The 26,083-nt window shown below is 44.4% G+C and overlaps 1 protein-coding gene across 1 annotated transcript in view; it reads left to right on the top strand.

Moving 5' to 3' along the window:
- Window positions 1-10,494: 10,494 nt before the first annotated feature.
- Window positions 10,495-26,083, top strand: part of LOC129134508 (helicase SRCAP-like) — a gene marked incomplete at its 3' end in the record, with an annotated part of 74,260 nt that continues 58,671 nt past the window's right edge. Inside the window, 3 exon segments of the mRNA XM_077173181.1 lie at window positions 10,495-10,593; window positions 16,391-16,576; window positions 23,260-23,400. Of these exon segments, the coding sequence (XP_077029296.1) occupies window positions 10,495-10,593; window positions 16,391-16,576; window positions 23,260-23,400 (426 nt within the window).

Raw genomic sequence — 26,083 nt, 5'->3', positions numbered from 1 at the left:
CAAAATTCACTGAATTGATCCCAGTGAGGGACACCAAAACCCCCCCCAAAAAAATACTTAAAAATCCCTAAAATTCCAAAGATTTTGCCCCAAAATTCAGTGAATTGATCCCAGTGAGGGACACCAAAACCCCCAAAAAATCCTAAAAAAATCCCCAAATTCTGAAGATTTTACCCCAAAATTCTGAAGGTTTTACCCCAAAATTCAATGAGTTGATCCCAGTGAGGGACACCAAAAACCCCCAAAAAATCCTAAAAAAATCCTCAAAATTCTGAAGATTTTACCCCAAAATTCCAAAGATTTTACCCCAAAATTCACTGTATTGATCCCAGTGAGGGACAGGTGAGGGACACCACAAACCCCAAAAAATCCCCAAAAAATCCTAAAATTGTGAAGATTTTACCCCAAAAATCAGCGAAATTCAGTTAAAAATTCACTGAATTGGTCACAGTGAGGGACAGCAAAAATCCCCAAAAAATCCTAAAAAATCCTCAAAATTGTGAAGATTTTACCCCAAAATTCACTGAATTGGTCCCAGTGAGGGACAGGTGAGGGACACCAAAAACCCAAAAAATCCCAAAAAACCTCCTAAAATTGTGAAGATTTTACCCCAAAAATCAGCGAAATTCAGTTAAAAATTCACTGAATTGGTCAGAGCGAGGGACAGCAAAAATCCCCAAAAAATCCTAAAAAAACCCTCAAAATTGTGAAGATTTTACCCCAAAATTCCAAAGATTTTACCCCAAAATTCACTGAATTGGTCCCAGTGAGGGACAGGTGAGGGACACCAAAAACCCCCAAAAAATCCCAAAAAAAATCCTCAAAAAAATCCCCAAAATCCCAAAGATTTTGCCCCAAAATTCCCTGCATTGATCCCAGTGAGGGGCACCAAAAACCCCCAAAAAATCCTAAAAAAATCCCCAAAATTCTGAAGATTTTACCCCAAAATTCACTGAATTGGTCCCAGTGAGGGACAGGTGAAGGACACCAAAACCCCCAAAAAATCCTAAAAAAATCCCAAAATTCCAAAGATTTTACACCCAAAATTCACTGAATCGACCCCAAAAAAATCAGCAAAATTCACTTAAATTTTCACTGAATTGGTCCCAGTGAGGGACAGGTGAGGGACACCAAAAACCCTTAAAAAAATCCTCAAAAAAATTCTCAAAATTCTGAAGATTTTACCCCAAAATTCACTGAATTGATCCCAGTGAGAGACACCAAAAACCCCCCAAAAATCCTAAAAAAATCCCCAAAATTCCAAAGATTTTACACCCAAAATTCACTGAATCGACCCCAAAAAAATCAGCAAAATTCACTTAAAAATTCACTGAAATGGTCACATTGAGGGACAGGTGAGGGACACCAAAAACCCTAAGAAATCCCCCAGAAAATTCTCAAAATTCTGAAGCTTTTACCCCAAAATTCACTGAATTGATCCCAGTGAGAGACACCAAAAACCCCCCAAAAATCCTAAAAAAATCCCCAAAATTCTGAAGATTTTGCCCCAAAATTTACTGAATTGGTCCCAGTGAGGAACAGGTGAGGGACACCAAAAACCCCAAAAAAATCCCAAAAAAAATCCTCAAAAAAATCCCCAAAATCCCAAAGATTTTGCCCCAAAATTCAGTGAATTGGTCACAGTGAGGGAGGGACACCAAAAACCCCTAAAAAATCCTAAAAAATCCCCAAAATCCCAAAGAATTTGCCCCAAAATTCACTGAATTGGTCCCAGTGAGGGACAGGTGAGGGACACCAAAACCCCCAAAAAATCCTAAAAAAAATCCCCAAAATTCCAAAGATTTTACGCCCAAAATTCATTGAATCGACCCCAAAAAAATCAGCAAAATTCACTTAAATTTTCACTGAAATGGTCACAGTGAGGGACAGGTGAGGGACACCAAAAACCCTTAAAAAATCCTCAAAAAAATTCTCAAAATTCTGAAGATTTACCCCAAAATTCACTGAATTGGTCACAGTGAGAGACACCAAAAACCCCCCAAAAATCCTAAAAAAATCCCCAAAATTCTGAAGATTTTACCCCCAAATTCACTGATTGATCCCAGTGAGAAACACCAAAAACCCCCAAAAAATCCCAAAAAATCCCCAAAATTCTAAAAGATTTTACCCCAAAATTCCAAAGATTTTACCCCAAAATTCACTGAATTGGTCACAGTGAGGGACACCAAAAACCCCTAAAAAATCCTAAAAAAAATCCCCAAAATTCTGAAGATTTTACCCCAAAATTCACTGAATTGGTCACAATGAGGGACAGGTGAGGGACACCAAAAACCCCCAAAAAATCCCTAAAAACCCCTGAAATTGTGAAGATTTTACCCCAAAAATCAGCGAAATTCAGTTAAAAATTCACTGAATTCTTCACAGCGAGGGACAGCAAAAATCCCCAAAAAATCCTAAAAAAATCCTCAAAATTGTGAAGATTTTACCCCAAAATTCCAAAGATTTTACCCCAAAATTCACGGAATGGATCCCAGTGAGGGACAGGTGAAGGACACCAAAAACCCCCAAAAAATCCCCAAAAAAATCCTCAAAAAAATCCCCAAAATCCCAAAGATTTTGCCCCAAAATTCCCTGCATTGATCCCAGTGAGGGACACCAAAAACCTCCAAAAAATCCCCCAAAAAATCCCCAAAATTGTGAAGATTTTACCCCAAAATTCCAAAGATTTTGCCCCAAAATTCACTGAATTGGTCCCAGTGACGGACAGGTGAGGGACACCAAAAACCCCTAAAAAATCCCCAAAAACCCCTGAAATTGTGAAGATTTTACCTCAAAAGTCAGCGAAATTCAGTTAAAAATTCACTGAATTGGTCCCAGTGAGGGACAGGGGAGGGGACACCAAAAACCCCCAAAAAATCCCCAAAAAAATCCTAAAAAAATCCCCAAAATTCCAAAGATTTTACACCCAAAATTCACTGAATCGACCCCAAAAAAATCAGCAAAATTCACTTAAAAATTCACTGAAATGGTCACATTGAGGGACAGGTGAGGGACACCAAAAACCCTAAGAAATCCCCCAGAAAATTCTCAAAATTCTGAAGCTTTTACCCCAAAATTCACTGAATTGATCCCAGTGAGAGACACCAAAAACCCCCAAAAATCCTAAAAAAATCCCCAAAATTCTGAAGATTTTGCCCCAAAATTTACTGAATTGGTCCCAGTGAGGAACAGGTGAGGGACACCAAAAACCCCCAAAAAATCCCCAAAAAAATCCTCAAAAAATCCCCAAAATCCCAAAGATTTTGCCCCAAAATTCCCTGCATTGATCCCAGTGAGGGACACCAAAAACCTCCAAAAAAATCCTCAAAAAATCCCCAAAATTCTAAAGATTTTACCCCAAAATTCACTGAATTGGTCCCAGTGAGGGACAGGTGAGGGACACCACAAACCCCCAAAAAAATCCCCCAAAAATCCTAAAATTGTGAAGATTTTACCCCAAAAATCAGCGAAATTCAGTTAAAAATTCCCTGAATTCTTCACAGCGAGGGACAGCAAAAACCCCTAAAAAATCCTAAAAAAATCCTCAAAATTGTGAAGATTTTACCCCAAAATTCCAAAGATTTTACCCCAAAATTCACTGAATTGGTCACAGTGAGGGACAACAAAAACCCCCCAAAAAATCCTAAAAAAATCCCCAAAATCCCAAAGATTTTACCCTAGAATTCACTGAATTGATCCCAGTGAGGGACAGGTGAGGGACACCAAAAACCCCAAAAAATCCTAAAATTGTGAAGATTTTACCCCAAAAATCAGCGAAATTCAGTTAAAAATTCCCTGAATTCTTCACAGCGAGGGACAGCAAAAATCCCCCAAAAATCCTAAAAAAATCCCCAAAATTCTGAAGATTTTACCCCAAAATTCACTGAATTGGTCACAGTGAGGGACAGGGGACAGCTGAGGGACTGGGAGGACACTGAGGGGACAGGTGAGGGGGACAGGTGAGAGACACAGGTGAGGGACAGGGGACAGGTGGGACACAGGGACAGGTGAGGGACAGGGACAGGTGAGGGACAGGGACAGGTGAGGACACAGGGGACAGGTGAGGGACAGGGGACAGGTGAGAGACAGGGACAGGTGAGGGACAGGTGAGACACAGGGACAGGTGAGGGTCAGGGACAGGTGAGGGACAGGGACAGGTGAGGGACAGAGACAGGTGAGGGGACAGGTGAGACACGGGACAGGTGAGACACAGGGGACAGGTGAGGGACAGGGACAGGTGAGGGGCACACAGGTGAGGGACAAGGGACAGGTGAGGGACAGGGACAGGTGGGACACAGGGGACAGGTGAGGGACAGGGATAGGTGAGGGACAGGGACAGGTGAGGGACACACAGGTGAGACACAGGGACAGGTGAGGGACACACAGGTGAGGGACAGGTGAGGGGACAGGGACAGGTGAGGGACACACAGGTGAGACACAGGGGACAGGTGAGGGGACAGGTGAGGGACACACAGGTGAGACACAGGGACAGGTGAGGGACAGGGACAGGTGAGACACGGGGGACAGGTGAGGGACAGGTGAGGGACACACAGGTGAGACACAGGGACAGGTGAGGGGACAGGGGACAGGTGAGGGGACAGGGACAGGTGAGGGACACACAGGTGAGACACAGGGGACAGGTGAGGGATAGGGGACAGGTGAGGGGACAGGGACAGGTGAGGGACACACAGGTGAGACACAAGGACAGGTGAGGGGACAGGTGAGGGACACACAGGTGATACACAGGGACAGGTGAGGGACAGGTGAGGGACACACAGGTGAGACACAGGGGACAGGTGAGGGGACAGGTGAGGGACACACAGGTGAGACACAGGGGACAGGTGAGGGGACAGGTGAGGGACACACAGGTGAGACACAAGGACAGGTGAGGGACAGGTGAGGGACACACAGGTGAGACACAGGGACAGGTGAGACACGGTGAGGAGGAGGAGGGTTCTGTGCACACAGGTGAGGGACAGGGCCAGGTAAGGGACACAGGTGAGGAGGAGGAGGAGGAGGGTTCTTCACACACAGGTGAGACACAGAGGACAGGTGAGGGGACAGGTGAGGGACACACAGGTGAGGGACAGGGGACAGGTGAGGGACACAGGTGGGACAGGTGGGGGCCCTGTGCACACACAGGTGAGACACGAGACAGGTGAGACACTGTGAGGAGGAGGAGGGTCCTGTGCACACAGGTGAGGGACAGGGACAGGTGAGGGACAGGTGGGACACAGGTGAGGGTCCTGCACACACAGGTGAGGGACAGGGACAGGTGAGGGACACACAGGTGAGACACAGGGACAGGTGAGAGACAGGTGAGGGACACACAGGTGAGGGACACACAGGTGGGACACAGGGACAGGTGAGGGACAGGTGGGACACAGGGGACAGGTGAGGGTCAGGGACAGGTGATGGACAGGTGGGACACAGGTGAGGGTCCTGCATGCACAGGTGAGGGACAGGGACAGGTGAGGGACACACAGGTGAGGGACACACAGGTGGGACACAGGGACAGGTGAGGGACACACAGGTGGGACACAGGGACAGGTGAGGGACACACAGGTGGGACACAGGGACAGGTGAGGGACAGGGACAGGTGAGGGACAGGTGGGACAAAGTGGGGCCAGGTGAATGGGAGGGGCTCAGGTGAGGCTGGGGGGGTTGGGATGGGGTCTCACCTGTCCCAGCTGTGTCCCAGCTGTGTCCCAGGGTATCTCAGGTGTATCCCAGGTGTATCCCAGGTGTACCCCAGGTGTATCTCAGGTGTATCCCAGGTGTATCCCAGGTGTACGCAGGTGTGTCCAGGTGTATCCCAGGTGTATCTCAGGTGTATCCCAGGTGTATCCCAGCTGTGTCCCATGGTATCTCAGGTGTATCTCAGGTGTATCCAGGTGTGTCCAGGTGTATCCCAGGTGTATCCCAGGCTATCCCAGGTGTATCTCAGGTGTATCTCAGGTGTATCCCAGGTGTATCTCAGCTCTGTTTCCCCCACAGGTGCCGTGGCTCAGGTGAGCTCAGGGGGGTTGGGATGGGGTCTCACCTGTCCCAGGTGTGTCCCATGGTATCTCAGGGTATCTCAGGTGTATCCCAGGTGTATCTCAGGTGTATCCCAGGTGTATCTCAGGTGTATCCCAGGCTATCCCAGGTGTATCCCAGATGTGTCCCAGATGTGTTCCATGCTATCCAGGTGTGTTTTCCCCCACAGGTGCCGCGGCTCAGGTGAGGCTGGGAGGGTTGGGATGGGGTCTCACCTGTCCCAGGCTATCTCAGGTGTATCTCAGGTGTATCCCAGGTGTATCCCAGCTGTGTCCCAGCTGTGTCCCAGATGTGTCCCAGATGTGTCCCATGCTATCCCAGGTGTGTTTCCCCCGCAGGTGCCGCGGCTCAGGTGAGGCTGGGAGGGTTGGGATGGGGTCTCACCTGTCCCAGGTGTATCCCAGGCTATCCCATGGTATCTCAGGTGTATCCAGGTGTATCCCAGATGTGTCCCAGATGTATCCCATGGTATCTCAGCTCTGTTTCCCCCGCAGGTGCCGCGGCTCAGGTGAGGCTGGGCCGCCCGGGCGCCCCCCCCCCAGCATGAGGCGCCCCCTACCCAGCAGCCCCTGCGGCCGGGGGGGGGGGGCGGCCCCGGGGCCCCCCCGCCCCACCCCCACCCTCCTCTGCACCCCCAGGTGAGTGGGGGAGGGGAGGGGGGGGGGAGGGGAGGGAGGGGGAGATTCCGGGAATGATCCAAAAATTCCCTCCCCACCCCTAAAAAAAACGGCATCAAAATGCCCCAAAAATGGGCCTAAAATCCTCAAAAATCCCCCAAAAAATGGCCCCAAAACCCCCCCAAAATTCCCCCCAAAAGTGGCTCCAAAATACCAAAAAATGGCACCAAAATGCCCCAAAAAACGGCTCCAAAATCCACCCAAAAATGGCACCAAAATGCCCCAAAAAATGGCCCTAAAATCCTCAAAAATCCCCAAAAATGGCCCCAAAACGCCCCCAAAAATTCCCCCCAAAAATGGCTCCAAAATCCCAAAAAACGGCACCAAAATGCCCCAAAAAATGGCCCTAAAATCCTCAAAAATCCCCTAAAAACAGCTCCAAAATCCCTGCAAAAATGGCCCGAAAATCGCCCCAAAAATGGCACTAAAATCCACCCAAAAATGGCCCTAAAATCCTCAAAAATCCCCTAAAAACAGCTTCAAAATTCCCGCAAAAACGGCCCCAAAAACGGCACCAAAATGCCCCAAAAAAATGGCCCTAAAATCCTCAAAAATCCCCCCAAAATGGCCCCAAAATTCTCCCAAAAATGGCACCAAAATGCCCCAAAAAATGGCCTCAAAACCCCCCAAAATAGCCCCAAAATAGCCCCAAGAAACGGCTCCAAAATCCCCCCAAAAACGGCACCAAAATGCCCCAAAAATGATCTCAAAACCCCCCCAAAACAGCCTAAATAGCCCCAAAATATGGCCCCAAAATCCCCCAAAAAATGGCCTCAAACTCCTCCAAAATAGCCCCAAAATAGCCCCAAAAACGGCACCAAAATGCCCCAAAAAATGGCCCTAAAGTCCTCAAAAATCTCCTAAAAGCAGCTCCAAAATTCCCCCAAAAACGGCACCAAAATCCCCCCAAAAATGGCCTCAAAACCCTCCAAAATAGCCCCAAAAAGCGGCTCCAAAATGCCCCAAAAAATTGCCCTAAAATCCTCAAAAATCCTCACAAAATGGTCCCAAAATCCTCCAAAAAATGGCCTCAAAACCCTCCAAAAATGACCCAAAATAGCCCCAAAAAACGGCTCCAAAATCCACAAAAAATGGTTCCAAAATCCGCTGAAAAATGGCCTCAAAATCCTCAAAAATCCCCAAAAAACAGCTCCAAAATCCTCGCAAAAACGGCACCAAAATGCCCCAAAAAATGGCCCCAAAAATCCCCAAAATTCTGAAAAAAGGGCCCCAAAATGCCCTAAAAATGCCTTCAAAATTCCCCCCAAAAATCCACCCAAAATTCTCCCCAAAATCCCCAAAATTCTCCCCAAAAATCCCCCCAAAACCTCCTAAAAACCCCAAAATTTTCCCTAAAAATCCCAACTTTTCCCCTAAAAACTCCAAATTTTTCCCAAACCCCCAAAATTTTCCCAAAATTCCCCAAAATCCCCTTAAATGTCCCAATTTTACTAAAATCCCCAAATTTCACCTCAAAAATCCCCAAATTTCTCTTCCAACTCCTCCCTAAAATCCCAAATTTCCCCCCCTGAAATCTGCCCAAAACCCGTAAAAAAACCCTAAAAACCCCAATTTTTCCCCTAAAAACCCCAAATTTTTTCCCTAAAAACCCCAATTTTTTCCCAAAAATTCCCCAAAATCCCCTTTAAATTCCCCAATTTTCCCAAAATTCCCAATTTTCACCCCAAAATTCCCAAATTTCTCTTCCAACTCCCCCCTAAAACCCAAACTTCCCCCATTGAAATCCCCCCAAAACCCCCTAAAAAATCCCTAAAAACCCCAAATTTTTTCCCAAAAACCCCAATTTTTTTCCCCAAAATCCTCTCAAATTTCCCAATTTTTCCAAAATCCCCAAATTTCTCCCCAAAATTCCCAAATTTCCCCTCTAAAAACCCAAACTCCCCCCTTTGAACTCCCCCCAAAACCCCCTAAAAACCCCAAATTTTCCCCTAAAAACCCCAAATTTTCCCCTAAAAACCCCAAATTTTTTCCTAAAAACTCCAAATTTTTTTCCTAAAAATGTCAAATTTTGTCCAATTTTCCCAAAACCCCCTGAATTCACCCCAAAATCCCCCCTATTTCTGTATTTCCAGGTGCCCTCGGGCAGGATGAGCGGCTCCAGCCCTGTCTCTCCCTGGGCTCCCCAAACCCCTTAAAAAACTCCCTAAAAACCCTAAATTTTTTCCCCAAAATCCCAATTTTTTCCCTCAAAATCCCTTCAGAATTCCCAATTTTACCAAAATCCCCAAATTTTTCATCAAAATTCTCAAATTTTTCCCCAAAATCCCCGAATTTCTCTTTCAACTCCCCTCTGAAACCCCTCCAAAAGCCCCTAAAAACCCCCTAAAAACCCCAAATTTCTCCCCAAAAAACCCCAAATTTTTTCCTAAAAACCCCAAATTTTTTCCCCAAAAACCCCAAATTTTTTCCCCAAAATCCCCTTTAAATTCCCCAATTTTCCCAAAATCCCCAAATTTCTCCCCAAATTTCTCCCCAAAATTCCCAAATTTCTCCTCCAAATTCCCAAACTCCCCCCTTCGAACTCCCCCCAAAACCCCCTAAAATCCCCAAATTTTCCCCTAAAAGCCCCAAATTTTTTCCCAAAAACCCCAATTTTTTTCCTAAAAACCCCAAATTTTTTCCCCAAACTGTGAATTTTTGTCCAATTTTCCCAAAACCCCCAAATTTCACCCCAAACCCCCCCTATTTCTGTATTTCCAGGTGCCCTCGGGCAGGATGAGCGGCTCCAGCCCCGTCTCTCCCTGGGCTCCCCAAACCCCTAAAAAACCCCTAAAAACCCCAAATTTTCCCCTAAAACCCCAAATTTTCCCCTAAAAACCCCAATTTTTTCCCCCAAAATCCTCTCAAATGTCCCAATTTTCCCAATATCCCCAAATTTCTCCCCAAAATCCCCAAATTTCCCCTCAAAATTCCCAAATTTCTCTTTCCACTCCCCCCTAAGATCCCAAACTCCCCTCTTCAAAATCATCCCAAAACCCCCTAAAAAAACCCCTAAAAATCCCAAATTTTTCCCTAAAAACCCCAATTTTTTTCCCCAAAATTCCTTCAAATTTCCCAATTTCCCCAAAATCCCCAAGTTTCACCTCTAAAATCCCAAACTCCCCCCCCGAAATCCCCGCAAAACTCCCCCTAAAAACCCCCTAAAAACCCCAAATTTTCCCCTAAAAACCCCAAATTTTTTCCTAAAAACTCCAAATTTTTTCCCCCAAACTGTGAATTTTTGTCCAATTTTCCCAAAACCCCCAATTTTCTCCCCAAAATTCCCAAATTTCCCCTCTAAATTCCCAAACTCCCCCCTTCGAACTCCCCAAAAACCCCCTAAAAACCCCAAATTTTCCCCTAAAAACCCCAAATTTTTTCCTAAAAACCCCAAATTTTTTTCCTAAAAATGTCAGATTTTGTCCAATTTTCCCAAAACCCCCAGAATTCACCCCAAATCCCCCCTTTTTTCCCTTTTTTAGGTGCCCTCAGGAAGGATGACCGGCTCCAGCCCCGTCTCTCCCTCCTCATCCTCGGGGGGTTCCCCCGGCAGCCCCTCCCCCCCCCCGGGGCCCCCCCCGAGGCCCCGCCCCTCCCCCCCCCGAGGGCCCCCCCGAGGGCCCCCCCGGCCCCCCCGAGCCCCCCTGGCTGTGGGAGAGGAGCCCGGCCGAGATTGCAGAGCAAGCCAAGCATGTAAGGGTTAAATTAAACTGGTTTGTACTGGTTTGTACTGGGAATGCATTGGGATATACTGGGATATAGGGGAAATGTACTGGGAATGGTTATACTGGGCTATACTGGGCTATACTGGGCTATACTGGAGCCCCCCTGGCTGTGGGAGAGGAGCCCGGCCGAGATTGCAGAGCAAGCAAAACATGTAAGGGTTAAATTGTACTGGTTTATACTGGTTTATACTGGTTTGTACTGGGAATGCATTGGGATTGATTGTACTGGGTTATACTGGGCTATACTGGGCTATACTGGGCTATACTGGAGCCCCCCTGGCTGTGGGAGAGGAGCCCGGCCGAGATTGCAGAGCAGGCCAAGCATGTAAGGGTTAAATTGTACTGGGATATACTGGGATATACTGGGATGGACTGGGACACACTGGGATACACTGGGAATGCATTGGGATTGATTGTACTGGGCTATACTGGGCTATACTGGGCTATACTGGAGCCCCCCTGGCTGTGGGAGAGGAGCCCGGCTGAGATCGCAGAGCAGGCAAAGCATGTAAGGGTTAAATTGTACTGGTTTGTACTGGTTTGTACTGGGATGGACTGGGGACACACTGGGATACACTGGGAATGCATTGGGAATGGTTAAACTGGGCTATACTGGGCTATACTGGGCTATACTGGGCTATACTGGAGCCCCCCTGGCTGTGGGAGAGGAGCCCGGCCGAGATTGCAGAGCAGGCAAAACATGTGAGTGATACTGGTTTGTACTGGGATATACTGGGATATACTGGGGACACACTGAGATACACTGGGAATGCATTGGGAATGGTTATACTGGGTTATACTGGGCTATACTGGGCTATACTGGGCTATACTGGAGCCCCCCTGGCTGTGGGAGAGGAGCCCGGCAGAGATTGCAGAGCAAGCAAAGCACGTGAGTGATACTGGTTTGTACTGGGATATACTGGGATGGACTGGGAATGCATTGGGATTGATTGTACTGGGCTGTACTGGGCTATACTGGGCTATACTGGGCTATACTGGGTTATACTGGGCTATACTGGGCTATACTGGGCTATACTGGGCTATACTGGAGCCCCCCTGGCTGTGGGAGAGGAGCCCGGCAGAGATTGCGGAGCAGGCAAAACATGTAAGGGTTAAACTGTACTGGTTTATACTGGTTTGTACTGGGATGGACTGGGGATGCATTGGGATACACTGGGATATACTGGGAATGCATTGGGAATGGTTATACTGGGCTATACTGGGCTATACTGGGCTATACTGGGCTATACTGGGCTATACTGGAGCCCCCCTGGCTGTGGGAGAGGAGCCTGGCAGAGATTGCAGAGCAGGCCAAGCATGTAAGGGTTAAACTGTACTGGTTTATACTGGGATATACTGGTTTGTACTGGGAATGCATTGGGATTGATTGTACTGGGTTATACTGGGCTATACTGGGTTATACTGGGCTATACTGGGTTATACTGGGCTATACTGGTTTATACTGGGTTATACTGGTTTATACTGGGCTATACTGGGCTGTACTGGGCTATACTGGGCTATACTGGGTTATACTGGTTTATACTGGGTTATACGGGGTTATACTGGGCTATACTGGGCTATACTGGGTTATACTGGGCTATACTGGGCTATACTGGGTTATACTGGGTTATACTGGGCTGTACTGGGCTATACTGGGTTATACTGGTTTATACTGGGTTATACTGGGTTATACTGGGCTATACTGGGCTATACTGGGTTATACTGGGCTATACTGGGCTATACTGGGTTATACTGGTTTATACTGGGCTATACTGGGCTATACTGGGTTATACTGGGCTATACTGGGCTATACTGGGCTATACTGGGTTATACTGGGCTATACTGGGCTATACTGGGTTATACTGGGTTATACTGGGCTATACTGGGTTATACTGGGTTATACTGGCCTATACTGGGTTATACTGGTTTATACTGGGCTATACTGGTTTATACTGGGTTATACTGGGCTATACCGGGTTATACTGGTTCATACTGGTTCATACTGGTTTTGTGATAAAAAATCCGAATTTTTTCCCATTTTTTTCAATTTTTGGGGTTTTTTTGTCATTTTTTCCTTCTTTTGGGTCTCCCCTGTCCCTGCCCTGTCCCCAGGTAAAACCTTCAGCAGAATTTGACTAAAAAACCCCAAATTCCTTCAATTTTTACCATAAAAAATCTGAATTTTTTCCAATTTTTTCCCATTTTTTTCCAATTTTTTTTCCAATTTTTTCCAATTTTTTTCCAATTTTTTTCCCAATTTTTTTGGTTTTTCCCCCATTTCTTTGCTGTTTCTCTCCCCTGTCCCTCCCCTGTCCCCAGGTAAAACCTTCAGATATTTTTCACCCAAATCCCTCCAATTTCTTCAAATTTTCCCATAAAAAATCCCAATTTTTTCCAATTTTTTCCGATTTTTTCCCTGTTTTTTTTTGTTTTTTCCCCCCATTTCTTTTGCTGTTCTCTCCCCTGTCCCCAGCTAAAACCTTCAGCAGAATTTGACTAAAAAACCCCAAATTTATCGAATTTTACCATAAAAAATCCGAATTTTTTCCCAATTTTTTCCCATTTTTTCCAATTTTTTTCCCAATTTTTTTGTTTTTTCCCCCATTTTTTTTGCTTTCTGATCTCCCCTGTCCCTCCCCTATCCCCAGGTAAAACCTTCAGCAGAATTTGACCAAAAAACCCCAAATTCCTTCAATTTTTACCATAAAAAAATCCAAATTTTTTCCGATTTTTTCCAAATTTTTTCCGATTTTTTCCCCGTTTTTTTTGTTTTTTCCCCCATTTTTTTTTTTCTCTTTTCTCCCCTATCCCTCCCCTCTCTCTCCCCTGTCCCTGGCTAAAACCTCCTGATATTTCTGACCAAAATAAATCAAATTTCTTCCAATTTTACCATAAAAAATCCGAATTTTTTCCGATTTTTTCCAATTTTTTTCCGATTTTTTCCCCGTTTTTTTTGTTTTTTCCCCCATTTTTTTTCCTGTTCTTCTCCCCTGTCCCTCCCCTGTCCCTGGCTAAAACCACCAGACATTTCTGTGCCAAATAATTCAAATTTCTTCAATTTTTACCATAAAAAATCCAAATTTTTGCCGATTTTTTCCCCCGTTTTTTTTGTTTTTCCCCCCATTTTCTCCCCATTTCTCACCCCCTGTCCCTCCCCTATCCCCAGGTAAAGCCTCCAGATACTTTTGAACCAAATAATTGAAATTTATGGAACTTTTACCGTACAAAATCCGAATTTTTTGCAATTTTTCCAATTTTTTTCCGATTTTTTCCCCCTTTTTTTTGTTTTTCCCCATTTTTCCCCCATTTCTCACCCCCTGTCCCTGCCCTGTCCCCAACTAAAACCTCCAGCAGAATTTGACTAAAAACCCCAAATTCCTTCAATTTTTACCATAAAAAATCCAAATTTTTGCCGATTTTTTCCCCGTTTTTTTTTTGGTTTTTTCCCCATTTTTTTTGCTCTTTTCTCCCCTGTCCCTCCCCTGTCCCCAGGTAAAACCTTCAGCAGAATTTGACTAAAAATCCCCAAATTCCTTCAATTTTTCCCATAAAAAATCCAAATTTTTTCCGATTTTTTCCCCGTTTTTTTTGTTTTTTCCCCCATTTCCTCACCCCTGTCCCTCACCTATCCCCAGGTAAACCCTCCTGATATTTTTGAGCCAAATAATTCAAATTTCTTCAAATTTTCCCATAAAAAATCCGAATTTTTTCCGATTTTTTCCAAATTTTGTCCGATTTTTTTCCCCGTTTTTTTTGGTTTTTCCCCCATTTCCTCCCCGTTTCTCACCCCCTGTCCCTCCCCCATCCCCAGGTAAACCCTCCTGATATTTTTGAGCCAAATAAATCAAATTTCTTCCAATTTTACCATAAAAAATCCAAATTTTTTCCAATTTCTTCAAATTTTTCCCGATTTTTTCCCCGTTTTTTTTGTTTTTTCCCCCATTTTTTTTTCTCTTTTCTCCCCTATCCCTCCCCTCTTTCTCCCCTGTCCCTGGCTAAAACCACCAGACATTTTTGAGCCAAATAATTCAAATTTCTTCAAATTTTACCATAAAAAATCCGAATTTTTTCCGATTTTTTCCAAATTTTTGCCGATTTTTTCCCCGTTTTTTTTGTTTTTTCCCCCATTTCCTCACCCCTGTCCCTCACCTATCCCCAGGTAAAACCACCAGACATTTCTGAGCCAAATAAATCAAATTTCTTCAACTTTTACCATAAAAAATCCAAATTTTTGCCGATTTTTTCCCCGTTTTTTTTGGTTTTTCCCCCATTTTTTTTCCTGTCCCTCCCCTGTCCCCAGGTAAAACCTCCTGATATTTTTCACCCAAATCCCTCCAACTCCTTCAATTTTTCCCATAAAAAATCCAAATTTTTTCCCGATTTTTTCCAATTTCTTCAAATTTTTTCCGATTTTTTCCCCGTTTTTTTTGTTTTTCCCCATTTTCTCCCCGTTTCTCACCTCACCTGTGTCCCCCTGTCCCCTCCCCTGTCCCTGCCCTGTCCCCAGGTAAAAACCTTCACCAACATTTGACTAAAAACCCCTAAATTTCTTATATTTTTACCGTAAAAAATCGGAATTTCTTCAAATTTTGTCTGATTTTTTCCCCGTTTTTTTTGGTTTTCACCATTTTTTTTCCTTTCTCACCTCACCTGTGTCCCCCCTGTCCCTCCCCTGTCCCCAGGTAAAACCTCCTGATATTTTTGAACAAAATAAATCAAATTTTACCATAAAAAATCCGAATTTTTTCCGAATTTCTTCAATTTTTTGCCGATTTTTTCCCCGTTTTTTTTGTTTTTCCCCATTTTTCCCCCATTTCTCACCCCCTGTCCCTCCCCTGTCCCCAGGTAAAACCTCCTGATATTTCTGACCAAAATAATTCAAATTTCTTCCAATTTTCCCGTAAAAAATCCAAATTTTTTCCGATTTTTTCCCCGTTTTTTTTGGTTTTCCCCCCATCTCTTCGCTGTTCTCTCCCCTGTCCCTGGCTAAAGCCACCAGACATTTTTGAGCAAAATAATTCAAATTTATTCAATTTTTCCCATAAAAAATCCGAATTTTTTGCAATTTCTTCAAATTTTGTCCGATTTTTTCCCCGTTTTTTTTGTTTTTTCCCCATTTCCTCACCCCTGTCCCTCACCTATCCCAGGTAAACCCTCCTGATATTTTTGAGCCAAATAAATCAAATTTCTTCCAATTTTACCATAAAAAATCCGATTTTTTTGCAATTTCTTCAATTTTTTTCCGATTTTTTCCCCCTTTTTTTTGGTTTTTTCCCCATTTTCTCCCCGTTTCTCACCCCCTGTCCCTCCCCTGTCCCCAGGTAAAACCTCCTGATATTTTTGAGCCAAATAAATCAAATTTCTTCAATTTTTACCGTAAAAAATCCAAATTTTTTGCAATTTCTTCAATTTTTTTCCGATTTTTTCCCCGTTTTTTTTGTTTTTTCCCCCATTTCCTCACCCCTGTCCCTCACCTATCCCCAGGTAAAACCTCCTGATATTTTTGAACCAAATAATTCAAATTTCTTCCAATTTTACCGTAAAAAATCCGAATTTCTTCAAATTTTTGCCAATTTTTTCCCCGTTTTTTTTGGTTTTTCTCCCATTTCTTCCCCGTTTCTCACCCCCTGTCCCTCCCCTATCCCCAGGTAAAACCTCCTGATATTTTTGAACAAAATAAATCAAATTTCTTCAAATTTTACCATAAAAAATCCGAATTTTTTCCGATTTTTTCCCCGTTTTTTTTTGGGTTTTCCCCCATTTTTTTGCTCTTTTCTCCCCTGTCCCCAGGTAAAACCACCAGACATTTCTGAGCCAAATAAATCAAATTTCTTCAATTTTTCCCGTAAAAAATCCAAATTTTTGCCGATTTTTTCCAAATTTTTGCCGATTTTTTCCCCGTTTTTTTTGTTTTTCCCCATTTCTCACCCCTGTCCCTGTCCCCCCCAGGAGGCCGAGGTCGAGCACCGCGTGGCCGAGATGAAGCGCGAGGGTTTCTGGTCCCTGCGCCGCCTGCCCAAGGTGCCGGAGCCGGCGCGGCCCAAGGTGCACTGGGATTACCTGTGCGAGGAGATGCAGTGGCTGGCGGCCGACTTCGCCCAGGAGCGCCGCTGGAAGAGGGGCGTGGCCAGGAAGGTGGGGCCTGGGGGGACCTTGGGGCGAAATTTGGGGCAAATTCGGCGAAATTTGGGCGAAAATCGGGCGAAAATCGGGTGAAAAACGGGCAAAAATTGGCGAAAATTCGATGGAAATCGGGCAAAATTTGGGTGTTTTTTGGTGATCTGGAGCAGCTGTGGCGGCATCTCAGGTGGGTTCCAAGCACCTGGTGGAGCTGAGGTCACACCTGGGCAAAAATTTGGGCGAAATTTTGATGAAATTTGGACAAAATTTGGGCGAAAATCAGGCGAAATTTGGCAAAAATTCGATGAAAATCGGGCGGAATTCAGGCAAGTTTTGGGGGTTTTTGGGGGTTTTTGGCACTAGGAACACCTGTGGTGCCATCTCAGGAGGGTTTGAGCACCTGGAGAAGCTGAGGTCACACCTGGGCAAAATTTGGGTGAAAATTGGGTGAAATTTGGTGAAATTTGGCGAAATTTCAATGAAAATTGGGTGGAATTTGGGCGAGTTTTGGAGGAGTTTTGGGGGTTTTGGGGGGTTTTTGTCACTAGGAGCAGCTGTGGTGGCATCTCAGGTGGCTTTGAGCATGTGGAGAAGCTCAGGGGACACCTGGGCAAAATTTGGGTGAAAATTGGGTGAAATTTGGTCGAAATTTGGCAAAAATTCGATGAAAATCGGCTGAAATTCAGGCGAGTTTTGGAGGAGTTTTGGGGGTTTTTGTGGGGGTTTTTGTCACTAGAAGCAGCTGTGGTGGCATCTCAGGTGGCTTTGAGCAGCTGGAGAAGCTGAGGTCACACCTGGGTGAAATTTGGGTGAAATTTGAGCAAAATTGGGCAAAATTTCGATAAAATTCGGGCAAAATTTGAACGAAATTTAGGCGAGTTTTGGGGGTTTTTGGCACTAGGAGCACCCGTGGTGCCATCTCAGGTGGCTTTGATCATGTGGAGAAGCTCAGGTGACACCTGGGCAAAATTTGGGGGAAATTTGGGTGAAAATCAGGCAAAATTTGAGCGAAATTTGGCGAAAATTTGATGAAAATTGGGCGAAATTTGGGCGAGTTTTGGTGGAATTTTTGGTGTTTTTTGGTGGTTTTTGGTTCCCTGGAGCTCCTGTGGTGCCATCTCAGGTGGGTTTGATCATGTGGAGAAGCTCAGGGGACACCTGGGCAAAAATTGGGCAAAATTCAGTGAAAATTGGGTGAGATTTGGGCAAAATTCAGTGAAAATTGGGTGAAATTTGGGCAAAAATTGGGTGAAAATCGGGCGAAATTTGGGCAAAATTCAGTGAAAATTGTGTGAAAATTGGGCGAAATTTGGTGAAATTTTGACGCAAATCGGGTGAAATTTGGGCAAAAATTGGGTGAAATTTTGATGCAAATCGGGTGAAATTTGGGTGAAAATCGGGCAAAATTTGGGCAAAATTCAGTGAAAATTGGATGAAATTTGGGTGAAATTCGGGTGAAATTTGGTGAAATTTCGATGTAAATCGGGCAAAATTTGGGTGAAATTTGGGTGAAATTCAGTGAAAATTTGGGTGAAATTCGGGTGAAATTTGGGTGAAATTCAGCAAAATTTCGATGAAAATCGGGCAAAATTCAGTGAAAATTGGGTGAAAATTGAGTGAAATTTGAGCAAAATTTGGGTGAAATTTGGGCAAAATTCAGTGAAAATTTGGGCGAAATTTGGGTGAAATTCAGTGAAATTTGGCGAAATTTTGATACAAATCGGGCGAAATTTGGGCAAAATTCAGGTGAAATTTGGGTGAAATTTGGGTGAAATTTGGCGAAATTTTGATTCAAATCAGGCGAAATTTGGGCAAAATTCAGTGAAAATTTGGGTTAAATTTGGGCGAAATTTGGGTGAAATTTGGGTGAAATTTGGCAAAATTTCGATGAAAATTGGGTGAAATTTGGGCAAAATTCAGGTGAAATTTGGGTGAAATTCGGGCAAAATTTGGGTCCCCAGTGTCCCCTCTCTGGGAATAATTCAAGGATTTTTTTGGGTGGATTCAGGAAATTTTTGGGGCCAATTTCATGAATTTTGGGGATTTTTTTTTTAGGATTTTTTGGGAAATTTTTGAGATTTTCTGGGATTTTTTTGGGCTTTTTGGTGTCCCTCACTGTGACCAATTCAGTGAATTTTTAAGTGAATTTTTGGGGTCAATTTATTGAATTTTGGGGGTAAAACCTTCGAGATCTTAGGATTTTTTTTCGGATTTTTTTGGAGATTTTCTCGGGGATTTTTTAGGGCTTTTTTTTCAGATTTTTTGGGGATTTTTTTTAGGATTTTTTGGGGTTTTTGGTGTCCCTCACTGTGACCAATTCAGTGACTTTTAAAGTGAATTTTTGGAGTCAATTCAGTGAATTTTGGGGCTAAAACCTTCAGGATTTTGGGATTTTTTTGGGGATTTTTTTGGGGATTTTTTGGGGCTTTTTTTTCAGATTTTCTCGGGATTTTTTTTTAGGACTTTTTTAGGATTTTTCCCTTCCCCTCCCTCACCTGTCCCTCGCTGTGACCAATTCAGTGAATTTTTAATTGAATTTTACTGATTTTTGGGGCTAAAATCTTTGGGATTTTAGGGATTTTTTTAGGATTTTTTTAGGATTTTCTTGCATCCCTCACCTGTCATTCACTGTGACCAATTCAGTGAATTTTTGGGGTCAATTTAATGAATTTTGGCCTAAAATCTTCGGGATTTTGGGGATTTTTTCGGATTTTTTTTGGGGTATTTTTTAGGATTTTTTTTTTGCTATTTTTTTTTAGGATTTTTTTAGGATTTTTTGGGGGTTTTTGGTGTCCCTCACCTGTCCCTCACTGTGACCAATTCAGTGACTTTTAAAGTGAATTTTTGGAGTCAATTCAGTGAATTTTTGGGGTCAATTCAGTGACTTTTGGGGCTAAAACCTTCAGGATTTCGGGTTTTTTTTGGGGATTTTTTGGGGATTTTTTTCCAGATTTTCTCGGGATTTTTTTTTAGGATTTTTTTAGGATTTTTCCCTTCCCCTCCCTCACCTGTCCCTCACCTGTCCCTCACTGTGACCAATTCAGTGAATTTTTAAGTGAATTTTTGGGGTCAATTCAGTGAATTTTGGGGTAAAATCTTTGGGATTTTTTTGGGGTTTTTGGTGTCCCTCACTGTGACCAAATCACTGAACTTTTAATTGCATTTCGCTGATTTTTGGGGCCAAATTAATGAATTTTGGGGCTAAAACCTTCGGGATTTTGGGGGTTTTTTTAGGATTTTTGTGGGGATTTTTTGGGGGTTTTGGTGTCCCTCACCTGTCCCTCACTGTGACCAATTCAGTGAATTTTTAAGTGAATCTTTGGGGTCAATTTATTGAATTTTGGCCTAAAACCTTCGGGATTTTGGGGATTCTTTTAGGATTTTTTGGGGGTTTTTGGTGTCCCTCACTGTGACCAAATCTGTGAATTTTTAATTGAATTTTGCTGATTTGTGGGGGTAAAACCTTGGCGATTTTGGGGGTTTTTTTAGGATTTTTTTGGGATTTTTTTGGGATTTTTTGGGGGTTTTTGGTGTCCCTCACCTGTCCCTCACTGGGATCAATTCAGTGCATTTTTAAGTGAATTTTTGGGGTCAATCTAATGAATTTTGGGGTAAAATCTTTGGGATTTTGGGGGTTTTTTAGGAGATTTTTGAGATTTTTGGGGAATTTTTTGGGGATTTTTTTAGGATTTTCTTGCATCCCTCACCTGTCATTCACTGTGACCAATTCAGTGAATTTTTGGGGTCAATTTAATGAAATTTTGGCCTAAAACCTTCGGGATTTTGGGGATTTTTTTTCGGATTTTTTTGGGGATTTTTTTGGTGATTTTTTTCCAGATTTTCTCGGGATTTTTTTTTTAGGATTTTTTTAGGATTTTTTTTGTTTTTTTCCCCTTCCCCTGCCTCACCTGTCCCTCACTGTGACCAAATCACTGAACTTTTAATTGAATTTCGCTGATTTTTGGGGCCAATTTAATGAATTTTGGGGCTAAAACCTTCAGGATTTGGGGAATTTTTTTGGGATTTTTTGGGGATTTTTTCGGGGATTTTTTAGGGATTTTTTTCAGATTTTCTTGGGATTTTTTTTTAGGTTTTTTTGGGGGTTTTTTGGGGTTTTTTACATCCCTCACCTGTCCCTCACTGTGACCAATTCAGTGAATTTTTAAGTGAATTTTTGGGGTCAATTTAATGAATTTTGGGGTAAAATCTTTGGGATTTTGAGGGTTTTTGGTGTCCCTCACCTGTCCCTCGCTGTGACCAATTCAGTGAATTTTAAAGTGAATTTTGCTGATTTTTGGGGCTAAAACCTTCGGGATTTTGGGGATTTTTCTGGGATTTTTTTTGGGTTTTTGGTGTCCCTCACCTGTCCCTCTCTGTGACCAATTCAGTGAATTTTGGGGTAAAACCTTTGGGATTTTGAGGATTTTTTTAGGATTTTTTTAGGATTTTTCCTTTCCATCTCTCACCTGTCCCTCACTGTGACCAATTCAGTGAATTTTTAAGTGAATTTTTGGAGTCAATTCAGTGAATTTTTGGGGTCAATTCAGTGAATTTTGGGGCTAAAACCTTCAGGATTTTGGGATTTTTTTGGGGATTTTTTGGGGATTTTTTTTCAGATTTTCTTGGGATTTTTTTAGGATTTTTTTTTAGGATTTTTATGGGGGTTTTTGGTGTCCCTCACCTGTCCCTCTCTGTGACCAATTCAGTGAATTTTGGGGTAAAACCTTTGGGATTTTGGGGATTTTTTTAGGATTTTTTAGGATTTTTCCTTTCCATCTCTCACCTGTCCCTCACTGTGACCAATTCAGTGACTTTTAAAGTGAATTTTTGGAGTCAATTCAGTGAATTTTTGGGGTCAATTCTGTGAATTTTTGGGGTCAATTCAGTGACTTTTGGTGCTAAAACCTTCAGGATTTCGGGTTTTTTTTCAGATTTTTTTAGGGCTTTTTTTCCAGATTTTCTCGGGATTTTTTTTAGGATTTTTTTAGGATTTTTTTAGGATTTTCCCCTTCCCCTCCTTCACCTGTCCCTCACCTGTCCCTCACTGTGACTAATTCAGTGAATTTTTAAGTGAATTTTTGGGGTCAATTCAGTGACTTTTGGGGCTAAAACCTTCGAGATTTTGGGGTTTTATTTTAGGGTTCTTTTGGGGTTTTTGGTGTCCCTCACTGTGACCAATTCAGTGAATTTTAAAGTGAATTTTGCTGATTTGTGGGGGTAAAACCTTGGCGATTTTGGGGGTTTTTTTTGAATTTTTTTAGGATTTTTTTAGGATTTTTTTTGGGTTTTTGGTGTCCCTCACCTGTCCCTCACTGTGACCAATTCAGTGACTTTTAAAGTGAATTTTTGGAGTCAATTCAGTGAATTTTTGGGGTCAATTTAATGAATTTTGGTGCTAAAACCTTCAGGATTTCGGGGTTTTTTTTCAGATTTTTTTAGGGCTTTTTTTCCAGATTTTCTCGGGATTTTTTTTTAGGATTTTTTTAGGATTTTTTTGGGTTTTTGGTGTCCCTCACCTGTCCCTCACTGTGACCAATTCAGTGACTTTTTAAGTGAATTTTTGGGGTCAATTTAATGAATTTTGGGGTAAAATCTTAGGGATTTTGAGGGTTTTTGGTGTCCCTCACCTGTCCCTTACTGTGACCAGTTCAGTGAATTTTTAATTGAATTTTGCTGATTTTTGGGGTCAATTTAATGAAATTTTGGGGCTAAAACCTTCGGGATTTTTGGGTTTTTTTGGGGATTTTTTGGGGATTTTTTTTTAGGATTTTTTTCCAGATTTTCTCGAGATTATTTTTTTAGGATTTTTTTAGGATTTTTCCCTTCCCCTCCTTCACCTATCCCTCACTGTGACCAATTCAGTGACTTTTAAAGTGAATTTTTGGAGTCAATTCAGTGAATTTTGGGGTAAAACCTTCGGGATTTTGGGGATTTTTTAAAGATTTTTTGGGGTTTTTTGGTGTCCCTCACCTGCCCCTTGCTGTGACCAATTCAGTGAATTTTTAAGTGAATTTTTGGGGTCAATCTAATGAATTTTGGGGTAAAATCTTTGGGATTTTTGGGGATTTTTAGGGGTTTTTTGGGGGGATATTTTAGGATTTTTTTGGGGAATTTTGGGGATTTTTTTGGGGTTTTTGGTGTCCCTCACCTGTCCCTCACTGTGACCAATTCAGTGAATTTTTGAGGTCAATTTATTGAATTTTGGGGCTAAAACCTTCAGGATTTGGAGTTCTTTTGGGGATTTTTTGGGATTTTTTTCCAGATTTTCTCGGGATTTTTTTTAGGATTTTTTTAGGATTTTTTTTTAGGATTTTTTTAGGATTTTTCCCTTCCCCTCCTTCACCTGTCCCTCACTGTGACCAATTCAGTGACTTTTAAAGTGAATTTTTGGAGTCAATTCAGTGAATTTTGGGGTAAAACCTTCGGGATTTTGGGGATTTTTTAAAGATTTTTTGGGGTTTTTTGGTGTCCCTCACCTGCCCCTTGCTGTGACCAATTCAGTGAATTTTTACGCGAATTTTTGGGGTCAATTCAGTGAATTTTGGGATAGAATCTTCGGGATTTCGGGTTTTTTGGGGGATTTTTTGGGGATTTTTTTCGGATTTTTTTAGGGATTTTTTTGGGGATTTTTCTTTCGGATTTTTTTAGGATTTTTTTAGGATTTTCCCCTGCCTCACCTGTCCCCTTTCCCGTGCCAGGTGGTGCGGATGGTGATGCGGCACCACGAGGAGCAGCGGCAGCGGCAGCAGCGCGCCAAGCGCGAGGAGCAGGCCAAGCTGCGCCGCGTGGCCGCCGCCATCGCCCGCGAGGTGCGGCACTTCTGGAGCAGCGTGGAGAAGGTACCCGGGCACAGCTGGAACAGCTGGGCACAGCTGGGGGGCAGAGGAGGGGGAGAAAGGGCGAAAATTGGGGGAAAATCGGTGAAAATTCGGAGAAAATCGGTGAAAATTTGGGGGAAATCGGTGAAAATTGGGGGGAAATCGGTAAAAATTGGGGGGAAATGGGTGAAAATTGGGGGTTTAGGGACACCTGGAGTACACCCGGGGCACAGCTGGGCACAGCTGGGCACAGCTGGGGGGCAGAAATGGGGGAAATTGGGGGGAAATCGGTGAAAATTGAGGGTTTAGGGACACCTGGGCAGAGCTGGGGGCACCTGGGGGACAGATGAGGGGGAGAAATGGGGGAAAATTGGGGGAAAATCGGTGAAAATTGGGAGAAAATCGGTGAAAATTGGGGGGAAATGGGTGAAACTTGGGGGTTTAGGGACACCTGGGGGCACAGCTGGGCACAGCTGGGGGACAGCTGGGGGGGAGAAATGGGGGGAAATGGGAAAATTGGGGGAAAATTGGTGAAAATTGGGGGTTCAGGGACACCTGGGATGTACCTGGGCACATCTGGGGGCACCTGGGCACAGCTAAAGGGGGGAAATGGGGAAAAAATGGGGGAAATGGGGGGAAAATCGGTGAAAATTGGGAGAAAATCGGTGAAAATTGGGGGTTTAGGGACACCTGGGCACAGATGGGCACACCTGAGTGCACCGATGGGTGCCCATCGCTGCCCCGCAGCGCCCACTGGGTGCCCATTGCTGACCATTGGGTGCCCATCAATGTTCATCAGTGACCATCGATGACCATCGGGCACCCATCAATGACCATCAATGACCATTGGGTGCCCATTGCTGACCATTGGAAGCCCATCAATGACCATGGGGTGCCCATCAATGACCATTGCTGACCATTGGGTGCCCATTGGGCGCCCATTGCTGACCATCAATGACCATTGCTGACCATGGGGTGCCCATCAATGACCAGTGCTGACCATTGGGCGCCCATCAATGACCATCAATGACCATTGAGCGCCCATCAATGACCAGTGCTGACCATTGGGTGCCCATCAATGACCATTGGGTGCCCATTGCTGACCATTGGGTGCCCATCAATGCCCATTGCTGCCCATTGGGTGCCCATTGCTGACCATGGGTGCCCATCAATGACCATCAATGACCACTGGGTGCCCATTGCTGACCACTGGGTGCTCATCAATGACCATTGGATGCCCATTGATGACCACTGGTGCACATCAATGCCCATTGCTGACCATTGGGTGCCCATTGCTGACCATTGGGTGCCCATCAATGCCCATTGCTGACCACTGGACGCCCATTGCTGACCATTGCTGAACATTGGGTGCCCATTGCTGACCACTGGGTGCCCATCCATGACCATTGGGTGCCCATCAATGCCCATTGCTGACCACTGGACGCCCATTGCTGACCACTGGGTGCCCATTGCTGACCATTGCTGACCATTGGGTGCCCATTGATGACCATTGCTGACCATTGGGTGCCCATTGCTGACCATTACTGACCACTGGGTGCCCATTGCTGACCATTGCTGACCACTGGGTGCCCATTGCTGACCACTGGGTGCCCATCCATGACCATTGGGTGCCCATCAATGACCATCAATGACCATTGGGTGCCCATTGCTGCCCATTGGGTGCCCATCCATGACCATCAATGACCATTGGGTGCCCATCCATGACCATTGGGTGCCCATCCATGACCATCAATGACCATCGATGACCATCGGGCACCCATCAATGACCATTGGGCACCCATCAATGACCATTGGGTGCCCATTGCTGACCGTCAGTGACCATCGATGACCATTGGGTGCCCATTGCTGACCATGGGGTGACCATCAATGACCATCAATGACCACTGAGTGCCCATCAATGACCACTGGGTGCCCATCAATGACCATTGCTGACCATTGGGTGCCCATCAATGACCATCAATGACCATTGGGTGCCCATCGCTGACCATTGGGTGCCCATCAATGACCATTGGGTGCCCATCAATGACCATTGCTGACCATGGGGTGCCCGTCAATGACCATCAATGACCATTGGGTGCCCATCGATGACCATTGGGTGCCCATCGATGACCGTCAATGACCATGGGGTGCCCATTGCTGACCATTGCTGACCATTGGGTGTCCATCAATGCCCATTGCTGACCATGGGGTGCCCATTGCTGACCATGGGGTGCCCATCAATGACCATTGGGTGCCCACTGGGTGCCCATTGCTGACCATTGGGTGCCCATCAATGCCCATTGGGTGCCCATTGCTGACCATTGGGTGCCCATTGGGTGCCCATCAATGACCATCAATGACCATGGGGTGCCCATCCATGACCATTGGGTGCCCATCAATGACCATCAATGACCATTGGGCACCCATCAATGACCATTGGGTGCCCATTGCTGACCGTCAGTGACCATCGATGACCATTGGGTGCCCATTGCTGACCACTGGGTGCCCATCAATGACCATCAATGACCATTGGGTGCCCATCAATGACCATTGGGTGCCCGTTGCTGACCATGGGGCGCCCATTGCTGACCATTGGGTGCCCATTGCTGACCATGGGTGCCCATTGCTGACCATGGGTGCCCATTGCTGACCATGGGGTGCCCATCAATGACCATTGCTGACCATGGGGTGCCCATTGCTGACC

Source organism: Agelaius phoeniceus, unplaced genomic scaffold (genome assembly GCF_051311805.1).
Source record: "Agelaius phoeniceus isolate bAgePho1 unplaced genomic scaffold, bAgePho1.hap1 Scaffold_346, whole genome shotgun sequence".
In the NCBI taxonomy this organism is placed as follows: Eukaryota; Metazoa; Chordata; class Aves; order Passeriformes; family Icteridae; genus Agelaius; species Agelaius phoeniceus.
This window is presented reverse-complemented; position numbering and strand designations above follow the sequence as displayed.